The 20,156-nt window shown below is 42.5% G+C and overlaps 1 protein-coding gene across 5 annotated transcripts in view; it reads left to right on the top strand.

Moving 5' to 3' along the window:
- usp19 (ubiquitin specific peptidase 19) overlaps positions 1 to 20,156 on the top strand; it is a 44,103-nt gene that overhangs the window by 1,897 nt on the left and 22,050 nt on the right. For 4 of the 5 annotated variants that reach the window (XM_039008340.1, XM_039008339.1, XM_039008338.1 and 1 more), the window contains exons 2-9: positions 1,277 to 1,577; positions 13,462 to 13,590; positions 17,250 to 17,386; positions 17,575 to 18,108; positions 18,226 to 18,562; positions 18,787 to 18,946; positions 19,048 to 19,119; positions 19,230 to 19,345. In XM_039008340.1, the coding sequence (XP_038864268.1) occupies positions 1,421 to 1,577; positions 13,462 to 13,590; positions 17,250 to 17,386; positions 17,575 to 18,108; positions 18,226 to 18,562; positions 18,787 to 18,946; positions 19,048 to 19,119; positions 19,230 to 19,345 (1,642 nt within the window). In that variant the 5' untranslated portion in view covers positions 1,277 to 1,420. The remainder of the gene's footprint in view (positions 1 to 1,276; positions 1,578 to 13,461; positions 13,591 to 17,249; positions 17,387 to 17,574; positions 18,109 to 18,225; positions 18,563 to 18,786; positions 18,947 to 19,047; positions 19,120 to 19,229; positions 19,346 to 20,156) is intronic. The other variant, XM_039008337.1, reaches the window with a different exon arrangement.

Raw genomic sequence — 20,156 nt, 5'->3', positions numbered from 1 at the left:
CGCTTGTGATGTGTTTTGTCCCACATTTACATTTTTATTCCCAGCCTCTGTCCCCACAGGAGGTGTTTTGCCTCTTGGTAGGCTGTCATTGAAAATAAGAATTTGTTCTTAATTGACTTGCCTAGTTAAATAAAATAATGGATGCAGCGATAATGCAATCTGATCAATATACAGGAAATGTTTGGAATTAAATTGTTTAATCTGAAAGGGGTGAGGGTTCATTTTACACTTCATTTACATTTAAGTAATTTAGCAGGAGCTCATCTCCAGAGTGACTTAGCTACAGTTACTGCATTCAACTTAAAGATATTATCTGGTACTTTTGTATACTTTTTAGCCAGTAGTTCTGAAAGTAGTGCCAACGAGCCAAAAGGGGTCTGTGAAAATGGCCAACTATTGAAGATGGGCAGAAATTGCTTCTCCAATAGAAATTCACGATCACACTTGTAGGCAATGTCATGGCGACATTGGTTACCTAAGCTCATGTGCAGAAATGCGTCATTGAGTCTAATGGTCGTCTCGCGCTGTACTGTGTATGTGACCAACAAAATTTGGTCACAAAATTTGGTCACACCAACAAAATTCAATACAAAGTTGTTTGTGACGAAAATAAAAAGGTTTAACTTTAGCACATTTGGAGTAATAACATGTTCAACTACTTAAGACATTGGCTTGAATCTAGGTTGTGCCTTTTACATTTTTTGAAAATTAACAACTAAGGAAGATTTTTGCACTTTTCTCATTGACTTCTCAAAACCCAGCTTGGTTTGTTTCGCAAGCGTTCCCGTAAGTCTCGCGATGTTGAACTTCTGGGTTTAGAAACTCTGTGCTACTACGTCACAAATATGCAGATATGTGCACCACGTCATTGCTTTCTATCTCGTGCTACTGTGTGTGTATCTTGCTAGCTGTCACTCAAATGGCAAGGGGCTAAAACTTGAATTGCTTGTGGGTTGGCCCACGTGGGGGTAAATGTAGGGAAAACGGTGGCTCATTGCTTCCATAAAACACTCTTTTAAACTAGGGATTCTGTGGCTAATTGAGGTAAGACTGTAATTCTGCTTATAGATTATGCATATATGAACTACGCATTGACACATCCAGCCCAAATCAGGAGGTTTAAAAAATATATACTTACTAGTCACCAAAGTACCGGAACATGTCTTTTAAAGGGGTTCTGAACTTGGGGCCCAACTGCATAAATGACACTTTTATGACTCTTATGTAGCTCTGCAACACTCATTGATAACTGTGTTGGTCTCCTGACTCTATTCAGGCCCCTTGATTCTGTTTTGGGAGAGTTCTAACTTGTTACGTCGCCAAGATAGCTGGACCGGGCAGAAAGCGGCACACCTCAGAACCAGACCCCAGCAGCAGCGACACAGGCGACGGGCGTCCCGTGAACGCTAAGTGCTTGAAGATGGCCAGCAGCACTGAATCAGGCCGGCGGAATGGGGGTCAGCGCAGCACCGATGCCAGCACCAGCAAGAAGAAGCAGAAGGACAGGGCCAACCAAGAGAGCAGGGAGGCAAAGCGAGCAGCAGCAGCAGCAGGGGACAATGCAGAGCACAAGAAAGGTTGGAGATTAGATATTTTGGGTGTGGTAAGGCAGGAGGTGTTGCTTTATTAGCAATGTGTGCAGTGTTTGCTGTGAGCAAGCCTATTTGTTGTGTTGAGCCTCAATGCAAAAACCTGACTATACAATGGGGATAACTAGTTGTGTTGAAGGGTACTTCAGGTTTACTTTGTGTCATCTATGGGGAGTACTGCTTAGTTCCCCGTTTGTCGTTTCTAAAGGACTTTTTTTTTTAAACGCCTAAAACCAGGTATAAAGTATGTAGAAAATATAATGCTTAATATTTTGTCGGGCGCCAGGGTAGCCTAGTGGTTAGAGTGTTGGACTAATAACCGGAAGGTTGCAAGTTCAAATCCCCGAGCTGACGAGGTACAAATCTGTCCTTCTGCCCCTGAACAAAGCAGTTAACCCACTGTTCCTAGGCCGTCATTGAAAATAAGAATTTGTTCATAACTGACTTGCCTAGTTAAATAAAGGTGAAAATAAGAGGTAAAAGTGCTAATGCAGGAATTATCACTTTTCCCATAAAAGCAGTAAAACGCTTTCATTTTTGCGCGAATGCTGCCATCAATCCACGGTTTCTGGTTGGGGGAGGTTTTAATAGTCACCGTGGGTACAACATCACCGATGCACTTGCAAATAAACTCGCTCACCGAATCAGCGTATACATCAGTTGTTGTTATCTGAGGTTATCCGGAACATATCCCAGTCCACGTGATCGAAGCAATCTTGTAGCGTGGGACCAAATTGGTCGTACCAGCGTTGAACAGACTTGAGCACGGGCGTTTCCTGTTTTAGTTTCTGTCTATAGGCTGGGAGCAACAACATGGAGTCGTGGTCAGATTTGCCGAAAGGAGGGCGAGGGGTGGCTTTGTATGCATCGCGGAAGTTAGAGTAGCAATGATCCAGAATGCTGCCAGCCCGGGTCGTGCATTCGATATGCTGATAAAAATTAGGGAGGGAGCCTTGTTTTCAGATTAGCCTTGTTAAAATCCCCAGCTACAATAAATGCAGCCTCAGGATATGTGGTTTCCAGTTTACATAGAGTCCAATGAAGTTATTTCAGGCCTGACAAGGTGTCTGCTTGGGGGGGTGGGGGGGATATACACTGCTGTGATTATAATCAAAGATAATGCTCTTGGTAGATAATGCGGTCGGCATTTGATTGTAAGGAACTCTAGGTCAGGTGAACAAAAGGACTTGAGTTCCTGTATGTTGTTATGATCACACCACGACTCGTTAATCATAAGGCATACACCCCCGCCCTTCTTACCAGAGTGATGTTTGTTTCTGTCGGCGCGATGCGTGAAGAAACCGGGTGGCTGTACCGACTCTGATAACGTATCCCGAGTGAGCCATGTTTCTGTGAAACAGAGAATGTTACAATCTCTGATGTGTCTCTGGAAGGCAACCCTTGCTCGGATTTTGTCTACCTTGTTGTCAAGAGACTGGACATTTGCGAGTAGTATACTCGGGAGCGGTGATAATGGTATATGTTGCTTTTATACATGATTTTTCACATCATCATGTATGCCAAACAAAAAAATATTGATTTCAAAAGAGCAAAATTACTATTTTTAAATGCCCAGTGCAGCCAAAAACATGATTTACCTGTGTTTTATATATATTAAAACACTATGAGGTTGGAATAATACTGTGAAATTGATGAAAATGCCCTTTCAGTGTTATAGTTGTTTGAAAAGACATTGTGAATTTCAGCCTGTTTTGGTTGGATGGAGTTTTGGCCTGCCTGGTGACATTACCAGGTGGTAAATTAGTTAATAGACCAATAAGAGAGTTCTAAACCTCTCTGCCAATAACAGCTAGTTTTCAGTTTTCCCCACTCAGACAATGCTAGCTAAATTCTTGCTTGATAAATTGCTCTTTGCCAAGCCATTTTTTAAATATATATTTTTTACAATTTCCATTAAAAACAATCACAATAAGGTACTTAATCTTGATGCTACGGATCCCGTTACCGGGATCATTTTCCTAAACAACCACTGAATTGCAGAGCGCCAAATTCAAAAATAATACTAAAAATATTTATAATCATGGAATCACAAGTGAAATATACCAAAACACAGCTTAGGTTGTTGTTAATCCACCCATCGTGTCAGATTTTGAAAATATGCTTTACAGTGAAAGCAATCCAAGCATTTGTGAGTGTATCAGTCAATGCTAGAACAGTTCGCCTTAAATTAGCTTGGTCACGAAAGTCCGAAAAGCAATAAAATTAATCGCTTACCTTTGATAATCTTCGGATGTTTGTACTCACGAGACTCCCAGTTACACAATAAATGTTCTTTTTGTTCGATAAATATTAGTTTTATAACAAAAAAACGCCATTTGGGTTGCGCGTTATGTTCAGAAAACTACAGCCTCGTTCCGGTCCTGAAAGGCAGACAAATTCCAAAAAGTATCCGTAATGTTCGTAGAAACATGTCAAACGTTTTTTTATAATCAATCCTCAGGTTGTTTTTAACATGCATAATTGATAATATTTCAACCGGACGGTAACCTATTCAATAAAAGAGAGACAGAAAATGTCGAGCTACCCCTCTCGCGCGCAGGAACTAATCAAAGGACACCTGACTCGTTTTGAAAAATCTCACTCATTTTTCAAAATAAAAGCCTGAAACTATGTCTAAAGCCTGGTCACAGCCAGAGGAAGCCATTGGGAAAGGAATCTGGTTGATACCCCTTTAAATGGAAGAGGGGAAGGCAATGAAACAGGGATAATAAAATAAAAAAAGCACTTCCGGGTTGGATTTCCTCAGGTTTTCACCTGCAGAATCAGTTTTGTTATACTCACAGACACTATTTTGACAGTTTTGGAAACTTTGGAGTGTTTTCTATCCTAATCTGTAAATTATATGCACATTCTACGATCTGGGCCTGAGAAATAGTCCGTTTACCTTGGGAACGTTATGTAAAAAAAATTATTTATTTTTTAAAATAAAAATAAAATAAAGAAAATCCGGCCCCTAGCGTCAAGAAGTTAAGTTTCACCCAGAAATGATTTGATATTGAGATAAAAAGTCCAATGCAGCCGTATTTAACAATTTCCACTGAACACTTTATGTAAACACTTTTACAGGTAGAACTGTGCAATTACAAAAGTTTAGTAACAATAAAACTGAGGGAGATTTTACAATTTTATATGCACAGTTTTTCCAGTAAATATATATGTTTTATTTAACTAGGCAAATCAGTTAAGAACAAATACTTATTTACAATGACTGCCTACCCCGGGCCAAACCCTAACGACGCTGGGCCAATTGTGCGCCGCCCTATGGTTCTCCCAATCACAGCCGGTTGTGATACAACCTGGAATCGAACCAGGGTCTGTAGTGACGCCTCCAGCACAGAGATCAATCAATCAAGTTTATTTTATATAGCCCTTCGTACATCAGCTAATATCTCGAAGTGCTGTACAGAAACCCAGCCTAAAACCCCAAACAGCAAGCAATGCAGGTGTAGAAGCACGGTGGCTAGGAAAAACTCCCTAGAAAGGCCAAAACCTAGGAAGAAACCTAGAGAGGAACCAGGCTATGAGGGGTGGCCAGTCCTCTTCTGGCTGTGCCGGGTGGAGATTATAACAGAACTATGCCAAGATGTTCAAAATGTTCATAAGTGACAAGCATGGTCAAGTAATAATCATGAATAATTTTCAGTTGGCTTTTCATAGCCGATCATTAAGAGTTGAAAACAGCAGGTCTGGGACAGGTGGCGGTTCCATAACCGCAGGCAGAACAGTTGAAACTGGAATAGCAGCAAGGCCAGGTGGACTGGGGACAGCAAGGAGTCATCATGCCCGGTAGTCCTGACGTATGGTCCTAGGGCTCAGGTCCTCCGCGAGAGAGAAAGAAAGAGAGGAGAGAATTAGAGAGAGCCAAGATTTTCAAAATGTTCATAAATGACAAGCATGGTCAAATAATAATCAGGAATAAAAGTCAGTTGGCTTTTCATAGCCGATCATTAAGAGTTGAAAGCAGCAGGTCTGGGACAGGTAGGGGTTCCATAACCGCAGGCAGAGCAGTTGAAACTGGAACAGCAGCAAGGCCAGGTGGACTGGGGACAGCAAGGAGTCATCATGCCCGGTTTGCCGTGATGTATGGTCCTAGGGCTCAGGTTCTCAGAGAGAGAGAGAAAGAAAGAGAGAACGAGAGAATTAGAGAGAGCATACTTAAATTCACACAGGACACTGGATAAGACAGGATAAGTACTCCAGGTATAACCAACTGACCCTAGCCCCCCGACACATAAACTACTGCAGCATAAATACTGGAGGCTGAGACAGGAGCGGTCAGGAGACACTGTGGCCCCATCCGAAGATACCCCCGGACAGGGCCAAACAGGAAGGATATAACCCCACCCACTTTGCCAAAGCACAGCCCCCGCACCACTAGAGGGATATCTTCAACCACCAACTTTGCAATCCTGAGACAAGGCCAAGTATAGCCCACAAAGATCTCCACCACAGCACAAACCAAGGGGGGGCGCCAACACAGACAGGAAGATCACGTCAGTAACTCAACCCACTCAAGTGACGCACCCCTCCTAGGGACGGCATGAAAGAGCACCAGTAAGCCAGTGACTCAGCCCCTGTAATAGGGTTAGAGGCAGAGAATCCCAGTGGAGAGAGGGGAACCGGCCAGGCAGAGACAGCAAGGGCGGTTCGTTGCTCCAGAGCCTTTCCGTTCACCTTCACACTCCTGGGCCAGACTACACTCAATCATATGACCTACTGAAGAGATAAGTCTTCAGTAAAGACTTAAAGGTTGAGACCAAGTCTGTGTCTCTCACATGGGTAGGCAGACCGTTCCATAAAAATGGAGATCTATAGGAGAAAGCCCTGCCTCCCGCTGTTTGCTTAGAAATTCTAGGGACAATTAGGAGGCCTGCGTCTTGTGACCGTAGCGTACGTATAGGTATGTACGGCAGGACCAACTCGGAAAGATGGGTAGGAGCAAGCCCATGTAACGCTTTATAGGTTAACAGTAAAACCTTGAAATCAGCCCTTGCCTTAACAGGAAGCCAGTGTAGGGAAGCTAGCACTGGAGTAATATGATCAAATTTCTTGGTTCTAGTCAGGATTCTAGCAGCCGTATTTAGCACTAACTGAAGTTTATTTAGTGCTTTATCCGGGTAGCCGGAAAGTAGAGCATTGCAGTAGTCTAACCTAGAAGTAACAAATGCATGGATGAATTTTTCTGCATCATTTTTGGACAGAAAATTTCTGATTATTGCGATGTTACGTAGATGGAAAAAAGCTGTCCTTGAAACAGTCTTGATATGTTCGTCAAAAGAGAGATCAGGGTCAAGAGTAACGCCGAGGTCCTTCACAGTTTTATTTGAGACGACTTTACAACCATCAAGATTAATTGTCAGATTTAACAGAAGATCTCTTTGTTTCTTGGGACCTAGAACAAGCATCTCTGTTTTGTCCGAGTTTAAAAGTAGAAAGTTTTCAGCCATCCACTTCCTTATGTCTGAAACACAGGCTTCTAGCGAGGGCAATTTTGGGGCTTCACCATGTTTCATTGAAATGTACAGCTGTGTGTCATCCGCATAGCAGTGAAAGTTAACATTATGTTTTCGAATAACATCCCCAAGAGGTAAAATATATAGTGAAAACAATAGTGGTCCTAAAACGGAACCTTGAGGAACACCGAAATGTACAGTTGATTTGTCAGAGGACAAACCATTCACAGAGACAAACTGATATCTTTCCGACAGGTAAGATCTAAACCAGGCCAGAACTTGTCCGTGTAGACCAATTTGGGTTTCCAGTCTCTCCAAAAGAATGTGGTGATCGATGGTGTCAAAGGCAGCACTAAGGTCTAGTAGCACGAGGACAGATGTAGAGCCTCGGTCTGACGCCATTAAAAGGTCATTTATCACCTTTACAAGTGCAGTCTCAGTGCTATGATGGGGTCTAAAACCAGACTGAAGCATTTCGTATACATTGTTTGTCTTCAGGAAGGCAGTGAGTTGCTGCGCAACAGCTTTTTCTAAAATTCGATATAGGCCGATAGTTTTTTATATTTTCCGGGTCAAGGTTTGGCTTTTTCAAGAGAGGCTTTATTACTGCCACTTTTAGTGAGTTTGGTACACATCCGGTGGATAGAGAGCTGTTTATTATGTTCAACATAGGAGGGCCAAGCACAGGAAGCAGCTCTTTCAGTAGTTTAGTAGGAATAGGATCCAGTATGCAGCTTGAAGGTTTAGAGGCCATGATTATTTTCATCATTGTGTCAAGAGATATAGTACTAAAACACTTGAGTGTCTCTCCCGATCCCAGGCCCTGGCAGAGCTGTGCAGATCCAGGACAGCTAAGCCCTGGAGGAATACGCAGATTCAAAGAGGAGTCCGTAATTTGCTTTCTAATGGTCATGATCTTTTCCTCAAAGAAGTTCATGAATTTATTACTGCTGAAGTGAAAGCCATCCTCTCTTGGGGAATGCTGCTTTTTAGTTAGCTTTGCAACAGTATCAAAAATAAATTTTGGATTGTTCTTATTTTCCTCGATTAAGTTGGAAAAGTAGGATGATCGAGCAGCAGTGAGGGCTCTTCGGTATTGCACGGTACTGTCTTTCCAAGCTAGTCGGAAGACTTCCAGTTTGGTGTGGCGCCATTTCCGTTCCAATTTTCTGGAAGCTTGCTTCAAAGCTCGGGTATTTTCTGTATACCAGGGAGCTAGTTTCTTATGACAAATGTTTTTCGTTTTTAGGGGTGCAACTGCATCTAGGGTATTGCGCAAGGTTAAATTGAGTTCCTCAGTTAGGTGGTTAACTGATTTTTGTCCTCTGACGTCCTTGGGTAGGCAGAAGGAGTCTGGAAGGGCATCAAGGAATTTTTGTGCTGTCTGAGAATTTATAGCACGACTTTTGATGCTCCTTGGTTGGGGTCTGAGCAGATTATTTGTTGCGATTGCAAACGTAATAAAATGGTGGTCCGATAGTCCAGGATTATGAGGAAAAACATTAAGATCCACAACATTTATTCCATGGGACAAAACTAGGTCCAGAGTATGACTGTGGCAGTGAGTAGGTCCAGAGACATGTTGGACAAAACCCACTGAGTCGATGATGGCTCCGAAAGACTTTTGGAGTGGGTCTGTGGACTTCTCCATATGAATATTAAATTTCCAAAAATTAGAATATGATCTGCTATGACTACAAGGTCTGATAGGAATTCAGGGAACTCAGAGAGGAACGCTGTATATGGCCCAGGAGGCCTGTAAACAGTAGCTATAAAAAGTGATTGAGTAGGCTGCATAGATTTCATGACTAGAAGCTCAAAAGACGAAAACGTCTTCTTTTTTTTTGTAAATTGAAATTTGCTATCGTAAATGTTAGCAACACCTCCGCCTTTGCGGGATGCACGGGGGATATGGTCACTAGTGTAACCAGGAGGTGAGGCCTCATTTAACACAGTAAATTCATCAGTCTTAAGCCATGTTTCAGTCAGGCCAATCACATCAAGATTATGATCAGTGATTAGTTCATTGACTATGACTGCCTTTGAAGTGAGGGATCTAACATTAAGTAACCCTATTTTGAGATGAGGTATCACGATCTCTTTCAATAATGGCAGGAATGGAGGAGGTCTTTATCCTAATGAGATTGCTAAGGCGAACACCGCCATGTTTAGTTTTGCCCAACCTAGGTCGAGGCACAGACACAGTCTCAATGGGGATGGCTGAGCTGACTACACTGACTGTGCTATTGGCAGACTCCACTAAGCTGGCAGGTTGGCTAACAGCCTGCTGCCTGGCCTGCACCCTATTTCATTGTGGAGCTAGAGGAGTTAGAGCCCTATCTATGTTAGTAGATAAGATGAGAGCACCCCTCCAGCTAGGATGGAGTCCGTCACTCCTCAGCAGGTCAGGCTTGGTCCTGTTTGTGGGTGAGTCCCAGAAAGAGGGCCAATTATCTACAAATTCTATCTTTTGGGAGGGGCAGAAAACAGTTTTGAACCAGCGATTGAGTTGTGAGACTCTGCTGTAGAGCTCGTCACTCCCCCTAACTGGGAGGGGGCCAGAGATAATTACTCGATGCCGACACATCTTTCTAGCTGATTTACACGCTGAAGCTATGTTGCACTTGGAGATGCAGTGTTTTAGACTGTACTGTGTAAATTGTTCAAAGTAGTAATTGTGCATAGAGTTGTAATGGTTTGTTAAACTCCCAGATGTTTTCAAAGTTTTTTGGCATACATTTTCAAGTAAAATAACTTTGCGTCTCAGCGTAATTCCGTTTCCGTGGAATTGCCTGTAGCTAGATAAGGCAATAGAGGAGGTCACTGTGTGGGTAGGTAGAGACTCATGCTGGCCTGCCCTCTGAATTGATTGGGCTCGTGTTCTGGTTGGAGAGAGCTGACCAGAGAAGCACAGCCGCTCTTGTGACCTTGACAAGGCATGTTTCCCTGTGGCCGGCCTTACACCAGCTAGGATTACAAATCTTTAGCATTAAGCAGAGAGCAGCAACATAAACGGCCGGTGACCATGCATGAGCTCACAACATCAGCACTCACATCTTACTTTCAAACACAATACATAGGCAAAAGCTGCTGTACATTTGTTTCCTCAGCTGTGTGTCTTGTACTAGAATAAATGTTCCTTTTGTTTGATAAAGTCTCTTTATATCCAAAAACCTCAGTTTTGTTCGTGCGTTTTCTTCAGTAATCCACAGGCTCAAACGCAGTCAAAACAGGCAGACACAAAATCCAAATTGTATCCGTAAAGTTCATAGAAACATGTCAAACGATGTTTATATTCAATCCTCAGGTTGTTTTTAGCCTAAATAATCTATAATATTTCAACCGGACAATAACGTTGTCAATATAAAAGGTAAACAAGAAAGGCACTCTCTTGGTCGCGCGCATGAAAAAGCTCTGTGACACTTTAGGGTCCACTCATTCAGACTGCTCTTACGTTCTTATTTTTCAGAATACAAGCCTGAAACAATTTCTAAAGACTGTTGACATCTAGTGGAAGGCATAGGAACTGCAATTTGAGTCCTAAGTCAATGGATACTGTAATGGCATTGAATATAAAACTACAAAACCAACAAACAAAAAAAAGACTTCCCGAATGGATTTTTCTCAGGATTTCGCCTGCCAAATCAGTTCTGTTATACTCACAGACACTATTTTAACAGTTTTGGAAACTTTAGAGTGTTTTCTATCAAAATCTACCAGTTATATGCATATCATATCTTCTGGGCCCGAGAAGCAGGCAGTTTAATTTGGGCATGCTGCCCCCTACCCTAGAGAAGTTAAGAATCCCGCTCCTTGAAAGCGGCAGCTCTACCCTTTAGCTCAGTGCGGATGTTGCCTGTAATCCATGGCTTCTGGTTGGGGTATGTACGTACGGTCACTGTGGGGACAACGTCATCGATGCACTTATTGATGAAGCCAGTGACTGATGTGGTGTATTCTTCAATGCCATCAGAAGTTGCGTATTATTTTGTGTATAATTGCTCCTGTCTAAATAAAATCATTCAAAATACTTCACCAGAGAGCATGGTTTAGCCACAGAGGATTGTTAGCTTCTTTAAAAAAATAAATATATTTGGATTGTTTCAAATCACAAGTGTGTTTAGGAAGTCCGCAATTTGGGTGGTGTGTGTGGCAAGAGGTATAGCTGATTGAGTTGTAGCTGTCCAGTGAAAAGCGTCTAAAATATGTGTGAAGGTAATGTTTTGAGTATAATTTAAAATGTTGCATCAAGAAGGGGAGTGCGTCTCCGGAATGCATGCATATGTAGTAATGTGCCCGTTTGGCAATATCTTATTTCTGATTGTATTAACTCAGCACGTATACCACTCATTTTTTTCACACAGGTCAAGTTGTTTTTTTTTTGTTTTTTTTTTATACATCTACTGCTCATGATAGTTTCTCAGAATTTGGAAAATCTTGCCAACACTTCCGGCTTCGGTGTGCCTCGTGTTGCTCAGTTGGTAGAGCATGGCACTTGCAACGCCAAGGTTGTGGGTTCGATTCCCACGGGGTACCAGTATGAAAAAAGTATGAAAATGTATGACCTCACTACTGTAAGTTGCTCTGGATAAGAGCATCTGCTAAATGACTGAAATGTTAAATGTAAATAGCAGAATATCATGATCTGATGATCGCACATATCCAGTGGAAATATCATAAAACAGCTTTCTGTCCTGAGCTCACTGGCACAGGGAACTTTGAGGACCCGGAATAGGTTAGTTCATACAATGTTGAAAGTTTGTTCGCACCGCTTTGGGCCAGACCCTGTGATGATTTAATACAATGTTGAACTTCACTAGCAATAGCTTAAGTCAAGACCGATGGAAAGGGAGGTAGACAGGCGGAAAATGTAATTGTTTTATTTTTTATTTCAGGTTATTTTTTATTTTTTTTATGTCGGCTTTTGACTTATGTATTTTACTTAGTTGATTATGGAAGTTATAGCCTATAGGCCAATGTAGCAGTAAGCGTATCTCTGGGTTATATGCTAATTTCTTTAGCCACCAATGAATGGATCACAGTGTATCAGTGTGTTCATATGGCAGGGGCTAGTGCTTCATAACTGCCACGCAGATTGGTAGATTCGTTCTGGCTCCGGGTCTGCTGAAAGTAGCTGAATTTGTCGCTAGAATCATATACCAATAAAAGTCGCTGGAGGGGTCTAAAACTCTCTAAATATAGCCACAAAGTCGCTAAGGTGGCTACACTGCCGGAGTGGCCCCGGTATCATGGTAACCTTAAAGGGGCGGCTGAACATTTTTGTCGTCTGATATTTTGGCTAATAGACTCGGATCACAAAATATTAAATTGAGCAATATACCATAACTTTTTACTAGAAATACATTCCTTGTTTTAAAAACGTTACTAAGCCTGCTCCTCCTTTTTTAAAATGTTTTTTTTTTTTTTTTTTTTTATAGTTTGAGAAATACAATTTTGCCTGGTAAAAAAATCTAGCTACCACTGTGGCTGGTAGACAGGCCCTGATAATAAGTGACAGGCCATTCAACAATTTATAGAAAATACAAATGACACCACAGACTAGCCTATTGGTAAAGTGGGTTGGCAGTTCAAATTAGAACAAAAAATGTCAATGCTACAGTGATATCATAGTGGACCGTAGCAGGGTTTAGGGAGAGGCTGTCACATGGAATACAACCCGACTAGGAGCCCAGCTGTAGAGGGTTTGGTGTTGCCTGTGACCTTTTTATTTACAGCAGCTGTGTGTGAGAGAGTGTGAGGGAGAGAGAGGTGTGTGAGAGCCATAGAGAGGGAGAATAAACAAGGCATAGTCTGTAGTAGTGGTGAACGTGAGCACCTTGGACTGAATTGAACTCATACATGGCACATGCATGACCGACGGCACTCTAGCTTCGCTATGACGAAAGGTACAGTGTAGACTAGCCGAGGCATTGCCAATGTTTGTTGTGATTTCTGATTCCGGTTTGTTGTTGCCAGAAAGATGATTATTCTAATCTTATTTTGAGTGTTTTGACCAGCTGTCATTGGGGGCTTAGTTTACTATTTAGTAGTAGGTTCCTCTTTGTCTAAGGCCTATATTGTCCAAAGAAGTTGATTCAGTGTTGTGTGCATTTCTGTAGATCTGTCTCTTGTGTAGATGCAGTATATTTAGAAGTCTTTTCTCTGATGAATAAATGACTTTGATCTTTATCTAGTGGTAATTGTAAAGGTATCGATGTAGTCTGTTCATCTGTTGTAGACCATTGTAGGCTGACTTGAGTTTTGATTTGTTTACTTGCCACACAGTCACAGCACATGCTGTTCTTCTTACAGAATCTATTTTGAAGGTGCTCTCTGTGATATGCTGAGTGTACAATTATTCCTCTGACAGATTTTTCTGTCTGCTCGGTGCTGTGTAGATGTGTTTGTGGACTGGAAGCAGAATGCGAATGAGGTGACAGTGAGGCTGCGCTGTGGAGAGGGGGTTCAGAGTGTGGAGGACGTCACCACTACCTTCACTGACACAGACTGTCAGGCCTGCTTCCCAGGTGAGTTAACCTGTCTGGCTCTGGCGTTCCGCCAGCGGAACTCCTCCCACATTCCACTGAAAAGGCAGAGCGCGAAATTCAAAAGATATTTTTTAGAAATATTTAACTTTCACACATTAACAAGTCCAATACAGCAAATGAAAGATACACATCTTGTGAATCCAGTCAACATGTCCGATTTTTAAAATGTTTTACAGCGAAAACACCACATATATTTGTTAGCTCACCACCAAATACAAAAATGGACAGACATTTTTCACAGCACAGGTAGCATGCACAAAGCCAACCTAACTAACCAAGAACCAACCAAACTAACCAACAAACAACTTCATCAGATGACAGTTTTATAACATGTTATTCAATAAATCTATGTTTTGTTTGAAAAATTTGCATATTTAAGGTATAAATCATAGTTTACATTGCAGCTACAATCAGAAATTGCACCGAAAGCAGCCATAATAATTAGACACCAACGTCAAATACCTAAATACTCATCATAAAACATTTCTGAAAAATCGATGGTGTACAGCAAATTAAAGACAAACATCTTGTGAATCTAGCCAATATTTCCGATCTTTTAAGTGTTTTACAGCGAAAACACAATATAGCATTATATTAGCTTACTAAAATAGCCTACCACACTACCACATTCATTCATCAAGGCACGTTAGCGATAGCAATAGGCACGTTAGCGATAGCGAATAAACCAGCAAGATATATAATTTTTGACTAACCTTGATAAGCTTCATCAGATGACAGTCCTATAACATCAGGTTATACATACACTTATGTTTTGTTCGGAAATGTGCATATTTAGAGCTGAAATCAGTGGTTATACATTGTGCTAACGTAGCATCTTTTTCCCACAACGTCCGGATATTTTTCTGACACTTTTTCTGACACACATATTCTGACCAAATAACTATTCATAAACATAACAAAAAAATACATGTTGTATAGGAAATGATAGATACACGAGTTCTTAATGCAATCGCCGTGTTAGAATTCTAAAAATAACTTCATTACGATATGCAGTTTACGTTATGACGAGAGAGTACCCAAAACCTGGCCGCAAACGACTAGTTCACATGTACGACAGATATATGAAATAACATCATAAAATGGGTCCTACTTTTGATGATCTTTCATCAGAATGTTGTACAAGGGGTCCTTTGTCGGGAACAATCGTTGTTTGGATTTAGAATGTCCTCTTCTCCAGTCAATTAGCACGGAAAGCTAGCAAAGTAGCGCGAAGCTCTCCTTCCTGAACAAAGGCACACAACGCAACACGCCTAACGTCCCGAAAAAAATGCAATAATCTAATGAAACTATATTGAAAACATACTTTACGATGATATTGTCACGTATCAAATAAAATCAAAGCCGGAGATATTAGTCGTCTATAACGACAGCTGTACAGAAGGCAAAACCAGGTCCCTTCGCTCGCTCTCCAGAAAACAGGAAACTGGTGACACGTCATGCCAAGAGCTATTATGCGAGCCCAGATCAAGTTACACACTCAATTTCTTCTCTCACTGATTGTCGACATCTAGTGGAAGACGTATGAAGTGCATCTAAACTAATAAATATCAAGGACTTTAATAGGCAGCCCCTAGAAGAGAGCATCGATTTCAGATTTTCCACTTCCTGTCAGGAAGTTTGCTGCAAAATGAGTTCTGTTTTACTCACAGATATAATTCAAACTGTTTTAGAAACTAGAGAGTGTTTTCTATCCAATAGTAATAATAATATGCATATTGTATGAGCAAGAATTGAGTACGAGGCCGTTTAAATTGGGCACGATTTTCCCCCAAAGTGAAAACAGCGCCCTCTGTCCTCAACAGGATAACAAGCTACACACATCTGAAACTAACTAGGCCGCCTACATGTCTTCTGCTTAAGTGTACGTGACGATTGTGGATGTAAGACAGTGGCTTGCAAAAGTATTCACCCCCTTGGCATTTTTCATATTTTGTTGCCTTACAACCTGAAATTAAAATAGATGTTTGTGGGGATTGTATCATTTGATTTACACAACATGCCTACCACTTTGAAGATGCAAAATATTTTTTATTGTGAAACAAACAAGAAATAAGACCAAAAAACAACTTGAGCATGCATAACTATTCACCCCCTCAAAGTCAATACTTTGTAGAGCTACCTTTTGCAGCAATTACAGCTGCAAATCTCTTGGGGGTTGTCTCTATAAGCTTGGCACATCTAGCAACTGGGAATTTTGCCCATTCTTCAAAACTGCTCCAGCTCCTTCAAGTTGGATGGGTTCCGCTTGTGTACAGCAATCTTTAAGTCATACCACAGATTCTCAATTGGATTGAGGTCTGGGCTTCAAAGACATTTTAAATGTTTCCCCTTAAACCAAGTGTTGCTTTAGCAGTATGCTTAGGGTCATTGTATGCTTAGGGTCATTGTCCTGCTGGAAGGTGAACCTCCATCCCAGTCTCAAATCTGTGAAAGACTGAAACAGAATTTCCTGTATTTAGCGCCATCCATCATTCCTTAAATTCTGACCAGTTTCCCAGTCCTTGCCGATGGAAAAACATCCCCACAGAATGATTCTGCCACCACCATGGGGATGGTGTTCTCGGGGTAATGAGAGGTGTTGGCTTTGCGCCAGACATAGCATTTTCCTTGATGGCCAAAAAGCTAATTTTTGGTTTCATCTGACCAGAGTACCTTCTTCCATATGTTTGGGGAGTCTCCCACATGCCTTTTGGCGAACACCAAACGTGTTTGCTTAATTTTCTCTTGAAGCAATGGCTTTTTTCTGGCTTTACTACCGTAAAGCCCAGTACGGCTTAAAGCGGTCCTATGAACAGATACTCCAATCTCCGCTGTGGAGCTTTGCAGCTCCTTCAGGGTTATCTTTGGGCTCTTTGTTTCCTCTCTGATTAATGCCGTCCTTGCCTGGTCCGTGAGTTTTGGTGGTGCCATATTCTTTCCATTTTTTAAAATAATGGCTGATGTGAGATGTTCAACGTTTCGGATATTTTTTTATAACCCAACCCTGATCTGTACTTCTCCACAACTTTGTCCCTGACCAGTTTGGAGAGCTCCTTGGTCTTCATGGTGCCACTTGCTTGGTGGTTCCCCTTGTTTAGTGGTGTTGCAGACTCTGGGGCCTTTCAGAACAGGTGTATAGATACTGAGATCATGTGACAGATCATGTGACACTTAGATTGCACACAGGTGGACTTTATTAAACGAATTATGTCACTTCTGAAGGTAATTGGTTGCACCAGACCTTATTTACGGGCTTCATAGCAAAGGGGTGAATACATATGCACCCACCACTTTTCTGTTTAAATTTGTTTCATTTTTTTTTTTTAATTTGTTATTTCTTTAAATTTCACTTCACCAATTTGGACTATTTTGTGTATGTCCATTACATGAAATCCAAATGAAAATCCCTTTAAATTACAGGTTGTAATGCAACAAAATAGGAAAAACACGAATGGGGATGAATACTTTTGCAAGGCAGTGTACCTGTCTGCTGCGTGTGCTAAGATGGTGTTTGAATGATTTTGTTAGTGTTTTTACGTGTGTGTGTCTTTGAGCTGCGTGTGCTTGTGTTGCATTAGTCTTTCACTGTGAACGTGCAGCATTAGCACAAGTCTAATGGCCCACTGCTCTCTCTTCAGATGGGCGCCAGTGGGACTGTCACCTGCATGAGGAGATTGAGGGCTCCTGCAGCAAAGTGCAGTACAAAGAGAAGTGCGGATTCCTGCTTTTGGTCATGCACAAGAAGATCCCCTTTCACTCCTGGCCCTCCCTTAAGGTGAGTCTGCCTGCTGCCCTCCCTGCCTCCTTCCTGTCTCCTTCCTGTCGTTTAGCTTTATGGTTCTTTCATTGAAAAGCATCAACTGCCAACCTTAAATGTGCCTATTGCCTATCCCTTGCGACGGTTTCAACACAATTTCAAAAGAAATGCGTAGAAAAAACCCATTTTGTCTCTTCTTCCTGTAGCAAACTAAAAAGGAGAAGGAGCCTGTGAATGTGCAGGCCAAGAACGGCAAAGAGCAGAAACCGCCGCCTGTGGTAAAGCCTGAGAAATCTGTCCCAGAGACGGCAGACAAGCCCAAACTGTCCACCCAGCCGCCTGCTCCGCCTGCACAGAGTGAACAGAGACGTGGCAAAGTTGAGCGAGGTGTCAAACGCACCATGAAGAACAAACCAGCAGCAGACAGACCAGAATCTGGGGTGAGGGCTGCAGAAGAGGGGCAGACCAAACCTCTCAGTAAAGGGGACCTGCCTCAGGAGCCTAGTGCCAAGCGCACTGTCCGTCCCCCCAAGGCCTCCAAGGACCCTACTTCACAGACACCCAGGGATACACACCCCAAGTCCACAGCCAATGGGAAACCGCACACCCCTACTCCCACTGACCGGGACCCCCAGACGTATACAGCTGGTGACAATCGTGCTGAGAGGCTAGGCAACGGTCATGAGTGTACACCACACGAGATAGCCGTCAGCCACACAAAGCAGGAGATGAAAGTTCAGGTGAGTCCCCATTTCTCTAGACTGTAGCATCTCACCAGGCACAGAGTACTGTGGGTTCAAATGTGTTTGATTATCTGCTGCTCTCGATCTGATTTGTAAAGCCCATTCTTGTTTCAGCTGGAGAAGGCCCCAGAGTCTGATTTCAAGGCTCGGGCGGGAGAGGAACGCATACCGTCAGCCACTGTGTCCAGTGCTGTGAGCAGCCACAAGGCTGAAGACTCCACAAACAGAACAGAGCGGCAAGGGGAGGCTGAGCGGACCGAGTCCTCTACGGTAGTGAGAAAGTCGAAGGATGAGGCTGACCAGGCCACTCTAACACCAACCCAGCAGTCAGGATCAGGGGAGCCTGTGACTGCAACACCAAGCAAGCAGGCTGAGTTCACCAGCAGTACAGAGGAGGAGAAGAAGGACCAGTCTAAAGAGGAACCTCTGGAGATTAAGCAGCTGGAGGAAGGTCAGTAGACTGGGGTCAAAAGGCCACTGATATTTCAGAATCATGATTGAAATGTGCTTTTTCTCACGTCATTAATTTGTCAGGATAGCTCTAGGCAGAAGATGACTATAGAACTGTGGTTTGTAAGTGAAATGGACAGAACAGTTGCAGTGAGGATAGACACTGCACTGAGGTTTGAGGTCCGAAGTGATCTGAAACTTAGCCTGCCTGCGGTTATCTTTTAGCAGTTCCAGAGCCAATGGTGAACCTCAATTTTGTGAAGAACGACTCATACGAGAAAGGCACAGACCTAATGGTGGTCAACGTTTACATGAAGAGCATCTGCAGAGAGACGGCCAGGGTGATCTTCAGGGAACAGGACTTCACCCTCCTCTTCCAGACCAGGTAACTTGGTCCTTCTGACTTTTCACCTCGGTGGCCTTTGCAAACTTAATGGGATTTTAGTGGTATTTCTGGTTTACTGAATTATCTTCCCTTTCTAACAGCGATGCAATTTTCTTGCGCCTTCATGCGGACTGTGGAGTGAATACAGTTTTTAAGTGGCAAGTCAAACTCAGGTAAGCCTTTGAATTTGAACTTGGTGTGTGGAGTTTCTATTGATATGTGAATTGGGCCCTTGGCACTCAATGAGATCATGACTTTCACAAGCAGTGATCCAATGTTGCAGGAACCTCATCCAGCCTGAGCAGTCTACGTACTCCTTCACCCCGTCCCGTATAGACATCACTCTGAAGAAGAGACACAGCCAGCGCTGGGGGGGCCTAGAAGCCCCCGCTACACAAGGTCTTCCTGCTGCCTGGCTTCTACTGCACACTGCAACCACTATACACACACATCTATTACACTAGCTATCACACAGTTTGAAATATAGCATCCCTTATAAACATTACACACAGTTACTTCCACACAAATGTATTCACTGACTTACTTTATATCGCTGTTTTGGAAAGCACACGGATACGTTTTCAGTTGAACCAATGTTCTCGTAAACCATTAAGGCTAATCCTGATATGTCTGTAAGCATGTGAATTACGTGGGAGGGTTGATACCAGGATTTGTGTGTGGACTTTATATAGATACAGTGAGGAGAACAAGTATTTGATACACTGCCGATTTTGCAGGTTTTCCTACTTACAAAGCATGTACAGGTCTGTAATTTTTATCATAAGTACACTTCAACTGTGAGAGACGGAATCTAAAACAAAAATCCAGAAAATCACATTGTATGATTAAGTATTTAATTAGCATTTTATTGCATGACATAAGTATTTGATACATCAGAAAAGCAGAAGTTAATATTTGGTACAGAAACCTTTGTTTGCAATTAGAGATCACACGTTTCCTGTAGTTCTTGACCAGGTTTGCACACACTGCAGCAGGGATTTTGGCCCACTCCTCCATACAGACCTTCTCCAGATCCTTCAGGTTTCGGGGCTGTCGCTGGGCAATACGGACTTTCAGCTCCCTCCAAAGATTTTCTATTGGGTTCAGGTCTGGAGACTGGCTAGGCCACTCCAGGACCTTGAGATGCTGATTACGGAGCCACTCCTTAGTTGCCCTGGCTGTGTGTTTTGGGTCGTTGTCATGCTGGAAG

Source organism: Salvelinus namaycush, chromosome 14 (genome assembly GCF_016432855.1).
Source record: "Salvelinus namaycush isolate Seneca chromosome 14, SaNama_1.0, whole genome shotgun sequence".
Taxonomy (NCBI): domain Eukaryota; kingdom Metazoa; phylum Chordata; class Actinopteri; order Salmoniformes; family Salmonidae; genus Salvelinus; species Salvelinus namaycush.
This window is presented reverse-complemented; position numbering and strand designations above follow the sequence as displayed.